The sequence below is a fragment of the Solanum dulcamara genome, chromosome 6, assembly GCF_947179165.1.
Source record: "Solanum dulcamara chromosome 6, daSolDulc1.2, whole genome shotgun sequence".
In the NCBI taxonomy this organism is placed as follows: domain Eukaryota; kingdom Viridiplantae; phylum Streptophyta; class Magnoliopsida; order Solanales; family Solanaceae; genus Solanum; species Solanum dulcamara.
This window is the reverse complement of record NC_077242.1, coordinates 36,330,740-36,345,421: the sequence shown is the minus strand read 5'-3', so window position 1 is coordinate 36,345,421 and position 14,682 is coordinate 36,330,740. Positions and strand designations below refer to the sequence as shown.

General features: G+C 35.8%; 2 protein-coding genes across 2 annotated transcripts; one reads left to right on the top strand and one right to left on the bottom strand.

Annotated features, from left to right (window-relative positions):
- The first annotated feature begins 4,396 nt into the window (after positions 1-4,396).
- Positions 4,397-9,681, top strand: LOC129893470 (aspartate aminotransferase, cytoplasmic). The gene is made up of 12 exons (XM_055969008.1): positions 4,397-4,702; positions 4,992-5,063; positions 5,441-5,502; positions 5,580-5,663; positions 6,401-6,500; positions 6,587-6,707; positions 7,493-7,656; positions 7,797-7,934; positions 8,427-8,548; positions 8,637-8,731; positions 8,881-9,001; positions 9,431-9,681. The coding sequence occupies exons 1-12, from the start codon at positions 4,637-4,639 to the stop codon at positions 9,513-9,515; spliced, it is 1,230 nt and encodes a 409-aa protein (XP_055824983.1). The 5' UTR covers positions 4,397-4,636; the 3' UTR covers positions 9,516-9,681.
- A 92-nt stretch (positions 9,682-9,773) lies between these two features.
- LOC129893469 (rho guanine nucleotide exchange factor 8-like) lies at positions 9,774-12,817 on the bottom strand. The gene is made up of 7 exons (XM_055969006.1): positions 12,038-12,817; positions 11,809-11,925; positions 11,493-11,647; positions 11,320-11,394; positions 10,961-11,227; positions 10,553-10,873; positions 9,774-10,470 (listed from the first exon to the last, which is right to left on the bottom strand). The coding sequence occupies exons 1-7, from the start codon at positions 12,315-12,317 to the stop codon at positions 10,132-10,134; spliced, it is 1,554 nt and encodes a 517-aa protein (XP_055824981.1). The 5' UTR covers positions 12,318-12,817; the 3' UTR covers positions 9,774-10,131.
- Positions 12,818-14,682: the final 1,865 nt, after the last annotated feature.

Sequence of the window (14,682 nt, the reverse complement as noted above, 5' to 3'; positions counted from 1 at the left end):
ACAGAATCTTGTTGGAATGGACAAGAGCTATGTTGGCAACTGCAGGGTTGGAAAAACTATTCTGGGCAGAAGCAGTCAAAACCACCTACTATGTGATCAATCGGTCACCATCAACCGCAATTGATCTGAAAACACCAATAGAGATGTGGATAGGAAAACCATCTGATTATTCTCGCTTACATATATTCGGAAGTCCTGCTTAGGTTATGTACAACACCCAAAAAAAATCACAGTTGGATCCGAAATTTAGGGAATGCATTTTCTTAGGGTATGCCGATGGAAACAAGGGGTATCTCTTGTGGGATCCCACTACCCGCAAGGTGGTAATCAGCGGGGATGTTGTGTTTATTAAAATCAAGATACAAGCAAAAGAAGATAGCACTTCAAAAGAAAAATTAGAGACTACTACAGTTGAAGTTGAAGAAATAAAAGAAGTTCCAGTTTCTTATGAAGCAGCATCAGAGCACGAAGAACAAGAGCGCTAAGATCGAAACTCCACAAGTTCGATGGTCAACTAGGGAGAGAAGAGAACCAGCTTGGCACTCAAATTATTTTATGGAGGGCAATGTTGCATACTGTCTATTAACAGAAGATGGAGAGCCTTCAACATTTCACAAGGCTATAAAAGGGCAAGAATCATCTATGTAGATGGCAGCAATGCAAGAAGAAATTAAAGCTCTTCATAAAAATAAAATATGGGATCCTGTTCAATTACCACAAGAAAGAAAGGTCATTGGAAACAAATGGGTCTACAAGATCAAACGCAATGGTAATGATCAAGTGGAGAAGTATCGTGCAAGATTAGTGGTAAAAGAATTCGCTCAGAAAAAAGGTATAGACTTCAATGAGATATTTTCTCCGGTAGTTCGACTCACAACAATTTGAGTGGTCCTAGCGATGTGTGTTACATTTGACTTGTACTTGGAGCAGTTAGATGTCAAAACTGCATTTCTTCATGGAGAGCTTGAAGAAGAAATTTACATGCTCCAACCAGAAGGTTTTGAAGAACAGGGAAAAGAGAACTTGGTTTACAAATTGAACAAATCTCTATATGGTCTCAAACAGGCGCCGATGTGTTGGTATAAGAGATTTGATTCCTTCATTATAGGCCTTGGATACAACAGACATAGTTCAGATCCTTATGTTTATTACAAGAGATTTGGTGATGACGATTTTGTTATTTTGCTATTGTATGCTAATGACATGTTGGTAGCAGGCCCTAATAAAGATCGTCTCACAAATTTAAAAGCACAGTTGGCTAGAGAGTTTGAAATGAAGGACTTGGGACCAGCAAACAAGATTCTAGGGATGCAAATTCACCGAGACAGAAATAATAGGAAGATTTGGCTTTCTTAAAAGAACTATTTGAAGAAAATCTTGAGACGCTTCAAGATGCAAGACTGTAAGTCAATTTCTACCCCACTTCCTATTAATTTCAAGTTATCCTCAAGTATGGGTCCTAGCTATGAAGTAGAGAGGATGGAGATGTCTCGAGTACCATATGCATCAGCAGTGGAAAGTTTAATGTTCGTCATGGTATGTACAAGACCTGACATTGCACAAGCAGTGAGAGTGGTTAGTCGATACATGGTTAATCCTGGTAGAGAGCATTGGAATACTGTTAAGAGGATCCTGAGATATATCAAGGGTACCGCAGATGTTGCAATGTGTTATGGAGGATCAGACTTTACTGTTAAATGTTATGTTGATTCAAATTATGCAGGTGATCTTGATAAAAGTAAGTCCACCACAGGTTATGTGTTTACTCTTGCTAGAGGAGCTGTAAGCTGGTTTCAAAACTGCAATCTATCGTTGCTACATCTACGACGGAAGTAGAATATGTAGCAGCTACACAAGCTAGCAAAGAGGCAATATGGATGCAAATGTTACTGGAGGGGCTCGGACACAAACAAGAGAAGGTTGCTATGCTTGGTGAAAATTAGAACGCTTTGCATCTTGCAAAGAATCTGACATTTCATTCAATGACAAAACACATACGAGTTCAGTATCACTTTGTCCGTGAGAAGGTGGAAGAAGGCAGTGTGGATATTTAGAAAATTCACACTAATGACAACCTAGCAGATATGTTTACGAAGCCGATCAACAGTAACAAGTTTAAATGGTGTCGATCTTCTATTGGCCTAGCAGAAACATAACATTGCAGTAATTGGGTAAAAAGGATAATGTGAAGACTTAATTGATTCTCAATTAAATCTTCAAGTGGGAGAATAAAAGAAGTCAAAAAGTAAAAAGCAAAAAGAAAGAAAAATGCAACCACTTTTGAAAAAACAAAAGTTGACAGAAGCAAAAGTTGATAGAAATTACGCGTAGAACTTTGACAAAACGCGTAAAAAATTAACGCGTAAATTTTCTATGCGTTTTCATCTTCCTATAAATAGAGGGCCTCGTGCCCTCATTTATTTCATTCAGAAAAGTGAGACCAAGAATACAAAGAGAGTTATACACCAAGATAAATATTGTATTCTTGAGTGTCCTCTTTAGTAGTTGTTCCTTTTACAAGAGAGAAGTATTAATTGTTGTTTTTTCCTTGTATTTGAGAGTAGTGTACTCCATATTATCATAGTAAAATCCTTCTACCCCGTGATTTTTCCCCTCTATCTGTTTGAGGGGTTTCCACGTAAATTTCTCGTGTCCAATTTATTTTTACTATTTATTATCATATCAAACTTTAGTTGTGGTGCTTCCTCCCCCAACAATAATTGTATCTATAAACATCAAACCAGAAAAATGCTTATGGCTTTGATCACTTGATGCATTGTCTCTTTTGGAATGACGAATGAGAAAACAAATGACAATCAGTGGTAGCGGATTGCTTTTTCATATTATCTTATTATTTTTGAAAGGCCAAAAGTACAACTGCAAAAGAACTCAGGAAAGTCCACCAAGGGGGAAAACAATTTCCCAGAGGAAAAGAAAGAGATAGTAGGGTTATGGTTTGATAAGTTTTTTATTTAAAGGACGTCGGCTCGCTGTTGAAGAGATGCATCAGTTCAAGTAACAGGTTTTTAAAGATAAAGGAAAATTAGGTTATAAACTTAAAAATACGGAGGAAAAAAAGAATAACTAGTTTCCTGATTTCTAAGATATGCCACTTAAGATTCTCTTTATATATACATATGATTAGGTAAACTATGACAATAATTAATAACTTAAAAAATTTTAAAATCAGATAAAATTTTAGTTGACTCTTCTATGTCTATTAGCAGCCTCCTAAAGTTGATATCATTTTTCACTTAGGTACCTCAAGTAAGTTCTGTACATTTTGAACACCTAAGGTAAGATTGGACTTTGTCATTTTGACACTTTTGCTGACTTGACAACTTGTGTGATTTTTACTCCAAATAAACGCGTGAAGAGCCTAAAAATTATTTTTTTATTTCCCCTTCTTCTGTTTCTTCTTCATCTTTCTTCTTCTTTATTCTTTTTCTCTATTTTCTCTATTTAATAGTCTACCATTAACGAATCTTTCACAATTATTATCCTGTTTTTTTCAAGATTTTATCCCAATATGTTACTATATCAATGTAATTCTAGATCTAACATATTAATCAAAATTGACAGAAAGAAGAAGAAGAAGTTCATCAAGAGATGAAATAAGATCTGAGTTTCAAGAAATTTTGATTAACACTCCATTTTTTCCGTCAACGATTATACAAATTTGTTAATCTAATACTCGGTTCATTTCATTTGCAAAAATAAAATTAAAAGCTACTGTTTTAGTCCATTAATTTTAAATTTTACCTATTCATTTTGTATTTTTTTCATTGCAATTTTTTTGGTTAACAACTAATATCATTTTGGTATATAATATATTATGTAGTTTCTTGTTCTTGAATTCTATCGACGAACCCTATATTAATTAAAAATAAAATAAAATAAAAAGATAAAAGGGTGGAGTTGATGATAGTCACTGATAATGAAGTTCTAATGGTTATGGGGGAATTCTTGGGGAAGGAGGGGTTGGGCAGGTTGGTGGGGTGGGGTTTAGATAATAACTATATTTTTTTGATTTTTTTAAACCTTTTTATAATTTATCTTTTAATTATTATATTATATCCAAATGCCATATGTCATCTTTTAATTATTCATCATGCCACATTATCAGCGAGTGTAATACACGCACTTTATAATTTTAGTTGATTGTCAAAAAAGTATCAAAATGACACAGTGAAATCTAACATGAGGTGTCTAAAGTGAACAAAACCTAGTTAAGATGTCTAAATGAAAATTGATGTAAACTTTAAGTTCAGCCTAAATTAACTGATAAAGCAATATATATTGGGTCCATGCTCGCACATGCATTTATAACTAGTGTGTTAAATATAAGTATGAATTATTTCTCCCTTTTCTTTTCAGTATGAAAAGAAAAAAATTAAAAGAAAAAACAAAAACATGTATTGTGCAGCAAGAAAGAAAAGTTTGGAGTGGGCGTAGTCCCTGTTTTAAACCGCCCACTGTGTCATAGAGATACAGGTGGCGTATTCCACGCAGCCCCAAAAAAGCCAACAATTTTCATTTTTTTTTATTCAAAGAGGATGTACTGAACTCACCTCCATAAATTCCTCAAGATCACAATATCATCTCTGAAAACCCAAGGAAATCAATTCAATTTCCAATGGCAGATTCCTCTAATTCTGTTTTTGCTCATGTTGTTCGTGCTCCTGAAGATCCCATCTTGGGGGTATTCCTTTCCACTCTCTGCTTTGATTACACATTTCTTAATGATCTTTCGTCGATGTATTACCGGATTTAGTTTAGCTGCTCCTCTTTGATTGAACTTTAATTAATAATCAGTTGATTTGGTTAAAGCTTATATGTATTTTGGAGATCAGCATAAATGTGGGTTGATTTGATTGATGGCTATGTGGTTTCCGATTGTATTGCATTGATCATGGATCTACGAATTCCCTATGTGTTGGTAAGATTGTGTGCTTCTTATTTTCTTCTCTTGTGTTGATTTAATAATACAGGTTACAGTTGCTTATAACAAAGATACCAGCCCAGTGACAGTGAATTTGGGTGTTGGCGCATATCGAACTGAGGTCTCTCTCTCTCTTTTCCTTCTTCTTTAATATAGAAACTTGCTCAATTAATCTTTTTCCCTACCTTGCAATTTCCTCCCGTATGTATAATTAAAAATAAATAAATTATGTTTATAGAAATAATTTTTTTCCATCAATTTGTACATTACAATGACCGAACACAATGGAAAGATAAATACAATGACCGAACACAATAGAAAGATAAATACATTTTCTAGCTGGTGCATAATGAAGAAAAACCACTAGTGCTTCTAAAATTTCAATCTTTTGGGACACGCTGATTGCGCTTTTGTTTAGTGATTGGTTTCTTTTAATCATTTGAGGTAATTTTTATTGTATAGCTTGAAAAATCATTATTCTAATGCCAACTATGACAGGAAGGAAAGCCCCTTGTCCTCAATGTGGTGAGACGAGCTGAACAAATGCTTGTCAATGACACGTGAGTGCTAAATTAGAGACTATCTTATGAGATATCACTTGAAACCAACATAGTAATCTAAGGCTGCTATAATGTAGGTCTCGGGTGAAGGAATATCTCTCAATTACTGGACTAGCGGATTTTAACAAACTGAGTGCCAAGCTTATATTTGGTGCTGACAGGTTGGAGATTTTTTTGCTCTTTGTAAATGCTTGAGTTTAAAGGGGTGCATTTGCTACTTCAAATGAAAGTTTTCTAGTACAAGAGAGTCAATCCATATCTGTTTTTATCTCTTTTCTTCTGTAACTTATGTTTTTTTTCACCTTTTCTTATTGGAAGGTGAAAACAGTGGTAGTATCTTGAGCACCATTTCCTTTACATAATCTACACATGTCGTGCTTTTCTTATTGAAAGAATAAAAGGCTGCTGAACCACTTCTCAACAACAGCAACTACACCTCAATGTCAAGCTAGCTGGATCAGCTACTGAATTCTTACTGTCCATGTCATTCCATTTAGACCTGTCTAGCTGAACCAATTATCTCTTTAAAGAGAAAAGAAATGCTGCTGAACTCAACATTCTTCCTTCCGTCTTGCTTGATATTTGGATTAGAGTTGCTTTATCCCTACAATGTAGAGAAACTGGATACCTGGTAGACCTATTCTTTGGTATTTCATCTTATTATCATGGGCTTGCATCTGAAGAAAATTGTTCTAGAGTTATTTTTCTCTCCTCTTTGTTGTACTGATTATCTATGCATGGTGAATGTGATATTAAGAATTCTGTATCTTTTATAACGATTACTCCCTGTTAAGTTGAGTTATGAGTAATTAATTTACTTGTTAGGACATCAGCAGACATATTTAAATGTATTTTTAATTGTTTCTGTGCTTATGTATTTGTTCCATTGCTGATACAGCCCTTCCATTCAAGAGAATAGGGTGACCACTGTTCAGTGCTTGTCGGGCACAGGTTCTTTGAGGGTTGGTGCTGAGTTTCTGGCTAGGCATTATCATGAAGTAAGTATTCCTAACAGTCTTTCCCTTTATATTTCTGAATCAAAATGACACTTGAATGAACATTCTACCGTTTGTCTTGTTTCCAGCATACTATATATATACCACAGCCAACATGGGGAAACCATCCTAAGGTTTTCACTTTAGCTGGGCTTTCAGTAAAATATTATCGTTACTATGACCCAGCAACACGAGGCCTGGATTTTCAAGGTACCACTGTTACCAATGTTCTCAAGGTTCTACTCTTGTAATTAAGAACCAACTCTAAAAAAGAAAAAAGAACAAGAACTCACTCTTTTTATCAGAGGCGGATCTAGGATTTTGAATCTTTGGGTGCCACTCTACTTTGAACAGTGACCTATACCACCCAGTGTAAAATAAGATAATACTTAATATTTATTAGCAAATATGCATACAAAATTTAGACTAGTTTTGTTGGTTTAATTAAGATTTTACTTACAAGAGGTCTAGGGTTCTACTCTACTTATTCACAATTCTTTTTACAATGAATTTGCTAACAATGTCTTGCATGGTAAAAAAGTTTTAAGAAACACACCCCACAACGGGGCTCGAATTTGCATCCCTATGGTGGTAAACGTGAGCTTTAACCACTGGCACCACATAACTCATTATTGCTAAGGGTGCCACGTTTAATATTTATACTTTCTTTATAAATATATGTACGTTTAATATTTATACTTTCTTTATAAATATATATACAAATATACATGTATATACAAATTTTCAACCGAGACCACGGGGTGGCGTGGCACCCTCTCGAATGAACATAGATCCGCCCCTGCTTTTTATGCATAGTGGACTTGCTCCTTGTCGTGTTTGGAAAGATCTATATTTTATGTGTACCTAGAACCAGATCTTTATTGATTTATTTATTTAATTTTGCTTTCTTTGCTATAGATATAAGCACCATATCTGTGGCTTCCCCTGCTTATGGTGAGTATACTTTAAAGGTGGGTTTATTATGATCCCTGCAGGATTATTGGATGATCTTACTGCTGCACCAGCTGGTGCAATAGTTCTTCTCCATGCTTGTGCTCATAACCCAACAGGCGTTGATCCAACAATTGACCAGTGGGAGAAAATCAGGCAGTTGATGAGGTCCAAGGGGTTGTTACCTTTCTTTGACAGTGCTTATCAGGTTAAGCTTAAGATGGGATTTTGAGATTCAAGTGATACTTCGTTTAGAATGATTGCTAAATAATTTGAAGCCCACAAACTATGTACTAATGGGCTGCTCAACTGACCCCTACTGTAATACATATTTTCTTGATATTGCAGGGTTTTGCCAGTGGAAACCTAGATGCAGATGCACAATCTGTTCGCATGTTTGTGGCTGATGGTGGTGAATGTCTTGCAGCTCAGAGTTATGCCAAAAACATGGGACTGTATGGAGAGCGTGTCGGTGCCCTTAGCATTGTAAGTCCTTTGTCAGTTTAGTTATTTTCCCTTTTTGTCAAGTGGTAAAATTGGGGGGTGAAGAATTATTATACTATTTATGTCGAAATATACTGCTTATACACTATTCAAATTGTATTCCCTGAAAAGCTAAAAAGTTCTGCGGCACAATGAACACAGTCTCTAAAGATATTGAAAGCCAGATTAAAAAGATTGGAAGGCTGCTTTGTTTGGTACGATGTGCACTTGCTTACTTGGTGTTGCGGTCTCAATACAATTCTGGGCTTTTGGCTATCCTCTCTCTTCTTTTTCATGCGGCCATGATGTTTTCTTCCTTCCTTCTTTCTTGCCCTATTACTTTTTTTGAGGGCCTCTGCATCCACCTAGATTGTAGTAATTGGACAGAGTGGAATTGGATTGGTGAAGGATTGTTTAGGAAAAACTGTCATTCTCTTTGAGTTTTAGCTATAGACACTAAAAGCCGACTAAGACTAATATAACTTTTTGTTGTAGGTTTGCAAAGATAGCGATGTTGCAAGCAAAGTCGAAAGCCAGCTAAAGATGGTTATAAGGCCAATGTACTCAAATCCACCAATTCATGGTGCGTCTATTGTTGCTACTATACTCAAGGACAGGTATGTGCAGCTATTACAATATTCTTTTTGCTGTCAGTAGATAGTAAAGCTTCTACATTTTTACGTGGTTGTTATCTATTGGTAATAGAAAAATGTACGACGAATGGACAGTTGAGCTGAAAGCAATGGCCGACCGAATTATTAGCATGCGCCAGCTTCTCTTTGATGCCATGCAAGCTCGAGGTATCTGATCTTCTGATTTGTTCTTTCTAGTGACGCATGCTGTGTCTATCTGATTGGTGTGACTAGTACCTGCTATAAGAACTTTTTCTGGATGAAACACATGTAATTGTTCCATTTAGTACTAATGTAAGTTTAATTATGTTTTGCAGGTACACCAGGTGATTGGAGTCATATCATCAAGCAAATTGGAATGTTTACTTTCACAGGATTGAATGCTGAGCAAGTCTCGTTCATGACTAGAGAGTATCATATTTACATGACATCTGATGGGTAAGGACACCTGATTGTTGATATTCATTTCATTCTTTAGTTAGTTAGAGTGGATCACTTTTTTGTCAATAGAAACCTAATGAATTGAACTTAGAAGTGCTTATTGTTGATTATTTTGGCTTGAATTCTTTAATAAGGAGAAATTTTGGACAGAGTTTTAGTTTGGAAAATAAACATAAGAAAGTTCAGCTCTGTCATCCATATCAGTACTTAACTTTACAAAAGAGATTGCAGCTACTGTTTTTCTCCCCCTCCCTCCAAATTACACCACTTCTCAAAAAGAATTACATTCAATCCGTGGCTCATTTACTTTTCTGGTATGAGTTGGAACCTCTTTGTTGAAGTTTGATTTGGTTAAAAAAGATCCTGATTACTAGTGACATTTTTCTCCTTGAAATTTTTAAAAGAGGAATCATTTTCTCTTTGCAGGAGAATTAGCATGGCAGGTCTTAGTTCTCGGACAGTTCCTCATCTTGCTGACGCCATGCATGCTGCTGTTACTAGGGCGGCCTAGATTAGTAGTTGCACTCGAGCAGTTTTATTGATATTGAATGTATTTTCCATGATCGCCTCCGTACCCTTTGATGTTAAATAAGACTTATGTGACTATGTACACACAATATTTGGATGTCGGGTTTGGAAATCTCATTATAAAGGGATTTGATGAGGTATTCTGCGCAGGCCAAATGTTCTGAATTCTTAACTTTCTTGGGCATTTTGGTTATATCCAAAACAATTTAGGTATCATTGATGAATTAGAAGTATTGCACATCAACAGATTGTTCATATATTGCACATCAACAAGTATTAGCACATACTTGGAAAAAAAAATTAAAATCCTAGGTTGCTCGCTATTGTGAAAGATTTCTACTTAAAACTATGAAGTGAGTTGTGCTTTACAAGATGGAAATCAAGCATTTCGTCCAAAAATGGATAACATCTTGAAATTCACCTATCCGCCTTTGGAAGAAGAACTGTTAATAGGCACACAGGCCATATACAAATGGATTGCAGAATTTAAACACTGATATAGTTTTTCCTTTTCTTCTTATGAGTCGAACTTTGATCTCTTTCATGGTTTTCTTAGGCCACTTTCAATGCAAGAAAATTCTTGCATAGATTTTCCATTATCATCTTTGGGGGAAAGAGTCCAAGTTACCCGTAGAGCGACTCTTGTTTATGTCTCCCTCTCCTTGTTCCATATTCCACCCCATGAAGTCAAATAAAGTCATTGAGGTAGGTGTTTCTTCTGTAGAACTTAACCTCTCCGACTCTTCTTTGGGAGTGGACATACCACTTAGTGGTTGTTGAGGTGAAGAATCAGCTGAACGGTTCCACTTTGCTATTGCAAGTGATGGATCTTGTGCGACAGAATCTGCGTATAGGACATCCTCAATACGTGATGTTACTGTGTTGGCTAGACTTTCTAGCACTCTTGAATAGCTCTCTAGAACAGAATGTCCCACATCCTATAGTCAGAAAGGTGAACACTTCATAACATGTTCAATCAATATATTATCGTCACAAGTATGTGAGCATGATAGTACTTACTCGGTTATATTGGATTTTACTTATCTCAAGGGAAGATTGAGGGATTCCAGTAAATCTGTCTTTTATCAAGAGTAAGATAGTCTCTGCTCTCTCTTCAAAGAGCTCCCTCTTCTCCAAACTCACAGCTGGAACCCAGGAAGACTTTGCATCTTTTTGGTGCATCTTTCTCTTCCAAATCACAATAGATGCTTCAATTCTGTCTTTCAAGTTAAGAACTTTATGTTCCGATGACATATCCATAGTTGAAAGGAATTGTTCTGGATCAAAAAACTCGACAGTGATGTTCTTGTAGATTGAATCACCAAGACTTGATCTACCATTCTAGAAATAGAACACAACCAAAAAAATCTCAGATATATTAAAATCTATCTTCCCTTTAAAATGTATTGTCAATGAGTGAGTGCCTACCTTGGGAAGAGACTCGATGTAGTTTTCAGGGACTTCCATTTCTGCTAGTATTTGGGCGTTAATCGCCATGGATGCTTTGAGTACTTGGTTCACACAATCCTTCTGATATTGTAGCCATCTTCTAGATGCCTCTGAGAGGCCCTCGGGTGGAACTTTGATGGTAGGTAGCCACCACTTATCATTCTTCTGGACACCTTTTTCAGATTCATCAGCATCTTTCGAGATATACCAGAATTCTTTTGAGTCTTTGAAATTATCTAAGCAATCCTGTAGATTGTTATTCATTTGTCTAGAATTAGAATTGATACATTTAATGCAATAGAAGACTCAAGTATATATCATTACTATAGGGTTCTCACAATGAGCATTGCATCGAGCTTCTTTAGAGCAGGGATGTTCATGAGCAGATCTTTTCTTTGTTGAGTAACCATTATCTGTCAAAAACAGTTTATTATCGTCCTCTTACTGTTTCTACTTTGAATCTTGAAGCAGAAATGGAAGGAGTGTTCAGGGAAGGAAAAGACTGAAATACCTCCATGTTTGTTCCATCTTTTGATTTTTGTTGTCCTGGAACAAACTCAACAATGTAATCTGTCACAGATAAAAGCCAGTCGATTTCTTTTCTCCACCTTTCTTTTCTCTGTTGAGACATGGGCTCCAATTTCGATTGTTCTCCAAAAACAGAAGCTATAATATGTTGCACACAGTGAACATATCAAGAGTTAGAAACTTGTGTTTTTCTTTCTCTAGCTATTACAACTGGAGAATACAAGGAAAGAACATAAATCAACACGGTTTCACAACTGCACTATACAACTTTACATGAGGCATTATTTGATAAGAGTTACCAGCTAGATTGGTAATGGCATTTGATAAAGCCAGAGCTGATGAAACACCTTTGCCTCCTCCTGACATATCCTCTCCTAAAAGCATCTTTGAAAACCGTTCTTTCATCAACTCAATGTCTGAATCAATTACAACAAGAAAAATTGCATCAGGTTAATGCCTCATGTTTTATCAATTACATTACAAGCCAATCCTCTACTTGAAATGAAAACAATGTCAAGAATTAAATACCCGAAGGTTTGCCTTTAGGGGGATTTCCTGCCTTGGGTCCATCCTTGATCAAGCTTGAAACAAGTTCAGTATCTGTAGGCCGATCGAAAGCACCATCTATCTGTTGATTTTCTAATGGTATTCCTCCTTGGCTAATAAATTGGACCTTGTCATCCATCTCCTCGTCGTCATCACTACCACTCTCCCCTCCAATGGTATGTGCCAATCTACTTGGAATCTCAAATATCTTCCTAAAATTGAAAGATCTCGACTTCTGATACTTATTTTCTTCGTTAACCATTTTTGTGCCAATTCCCTAGCCAGAAATATAACCAGAAATTACAAGAATCAACAAAGATCAACCAGCGACCTTAAGCAAAATTCTAAACCTCTTTGATGTTATACTAGAAGTTTCGATCCGTTCAACAATTCATATATAGTTAAATCTTTTTTACCCTATTTGTGATGTATAGTTTTTTAAGGGATCCAATTGAGATCCTTTCAACATTGGCTTCAGCCTAAATATAACTATTTGCACATCCCCTAAATTAGGGTAAGAAAGGTTGCAATATTCGTGAAGATGTACATATGTTTTTGCCGAAATGGAAATATTAAGAAAACCCCTCCTTTTTGGTCTAAAATGAGAATCCAATGATGGGATGAATGAGTAAAAAGGTTTCTTATTTTCCTGAATTTGCTTAAGGGGTTTGTGAAAACAAGGGAAAGAATAATAAATAACACATGAAAGTTCTTGGTCTGTTTTAGTAGAATGTGGTTGGATTTTTACCTGCACCACAAAGCCCGGGAAAACATACAATGGACAACCAACTATCTATATTTCCAGATAGGAGTATCTGGAGTCAATCTTTTTATTCTTTTCATTCGATATTCATTTTGTTAAAAAAATAATATTAATATCTCAAAAATATAATAATTTTTATTTTGTAATTTCCTACATTTAGTTTGCCTTAATAACATTCCTTATGAGAATTTTTGTATTGTTGTTAGACGTTTTTGTTGGGAAATGCGGACTAACACAAAAATATATATGGTCCAAATAATGAAATAAAATGGAAAAATAATGACACCAAGGATTTTACGTGAAAACTCTTTTAAATAAGAGAAAAACCACGGGTCAAGAGGACCAACTGATATCACTATAATAAGGAATTTTACAATGGGTAGTACTAAGTACAATACTCAAAAAATGACTACCACACACTCAAAAGGAATAACACTCTTTTGATATCTCACCTTACTAAAAATATCACTCACACTTTATTTTTTTCATAGACTATTTTCTTATAGTCTATGGAATACCTCACTTTCCTCTTTAATATTTTTTCTCTCTTATCTTGGAGTATAAAATGAGGAGTTGAACAACTCCTTTTATAGGTGAAATTTGTATTTCACTTGTGTTACTTTTCCACCGAAATGCTGCCTTTGTTGACAAAACCTTTACAAAAATTGCTGAAGAAAAGGCTGCCATTTTTGACTAAGAAGGCTGCCAGCAACGTATTATGACCTTTGAGAAAAAAATGGAGACTGGACCCCATATATCTCCCCCTCCAGTCTCATTCACTAGAAGGAGGTATTTTCATCTTCTCAGAGAGAACTCATGCCAACAAGTTCTTTGCACAATTTGAACTTGTCCCTTGTTACCACTTTGGTCAGCATATCTACAGGATTCTCATTTGTAGAATTTTTTCAACCTGCTTAGATTCATCTTCTATCTTTTCTCGAATCTAGTGATATCTCACGTCTATGTGTTTCGTCCTTGCATGGTACATGAAGTTCTTGTTCAATTCTATTGCATTTTGACTGTCACAATAGACGACATACCCTTTCTGATACAAGTCAAGCTCTTGAAGAAATTACTTGAGTCATATCATCTCCTTATTAGCTTCAGTAGCTACAATATATTCAGCTTCAGTTGTAGACAGTGCAACAAACTTCTGCAACTTCGACTGTCATGATATAGCTCCTCCTAAAAAAGTAAACAGATATCCAGTAGTGAATTTTCTGTTATCAAGGTCACCAGCCATATCATCATCTATATAGCCCTTCAAGATTGGATTTGATCCTCCAAAACACAAACATTCATCTGAGCTTCCTCTCAGATACTTGAGTATCCACTTTACAGCTTCCAAATGGTATTTTCCTGGATTGTCAGGAAACCTGCTGACAACACCAACTGCATGAGCAATATCAGGTCTAGTGCATACAATTGCATACATTAAACTTCCGACGAAGGAAGAATATGAAACTTTGGTCATGCTCTTTTTTTCCTCCAGAGTTGTAGGACACATCTTCTTACTCAACTTCATATGACCAGCAAGAGGTGTGCTAACAGGCTTAGCATTCTTCATGTTGAAGCGCTCCAGTACGCGTTCAATGTACTTCTTTTGTGATAGGTAAATCTTCCTTTCATCTCTGAGATGAGTAATCCTCATATCTAAAATTTTCTTGGCATGACCCAAGTCTTTCATGGAAAAAGACTTACACAACTCTTTTTTTAACTCGTCAATCTTGAAAGTATTCCTACCCACAATCAACATATCATCCACATATAGCAAGAGGATGATAAAATCATTTTCAGAAAACTTTTGTACAAATACACCATGATCTGAAGAAGTCTTCTTGTAGCCTTGCTCCCCCATAACATA

Bases quoted from the DNA above. Each gene is read 5' to 3' on its own strand.
- LOC129893470 (XM_055969008.1), top strand. From the start codon at position 4,637: ATGGCAGATTCCTCTAATTCTGTTTTTGCTCATGTTGTTCGTGCTCCT. The intron at 8,732-8,880 runs GTATCTGATCTT...TATGTTTTGCAG, and splicing joins TGATGCCATGCAAGCTCGAG to GTACACCAGGTGATTGGAGT. The intron at 9,002-9,430 runs GTAAGGACACCT...TTCTCTTTGCAG, and splicing joins ATTTACATGACATCTGATGG to GAGAATTAGCATGGCAGGTC.
- LOC129893469 (XM_055969006.1), bottom strand. From the start codon at position 12,317: ATGGTTAACGAAGAAAATAAGTATCAGAAGTCGAGATCTTTCAATTTT. The intron at 11,648-11,808 runs GTAACTCTTATC...AACATATTATAG, and splicing joins TGCCATTACCAATCTAGCTG to CTTCTGTTTTTGGAGAACAA. The intron at 11,228-11,319 runs GTGAGAACCCTA...AACAATCTACAG, and splicing joins AGCTCGATGCAATGCTCATT to GATTGCTTAGATAATTTCAA.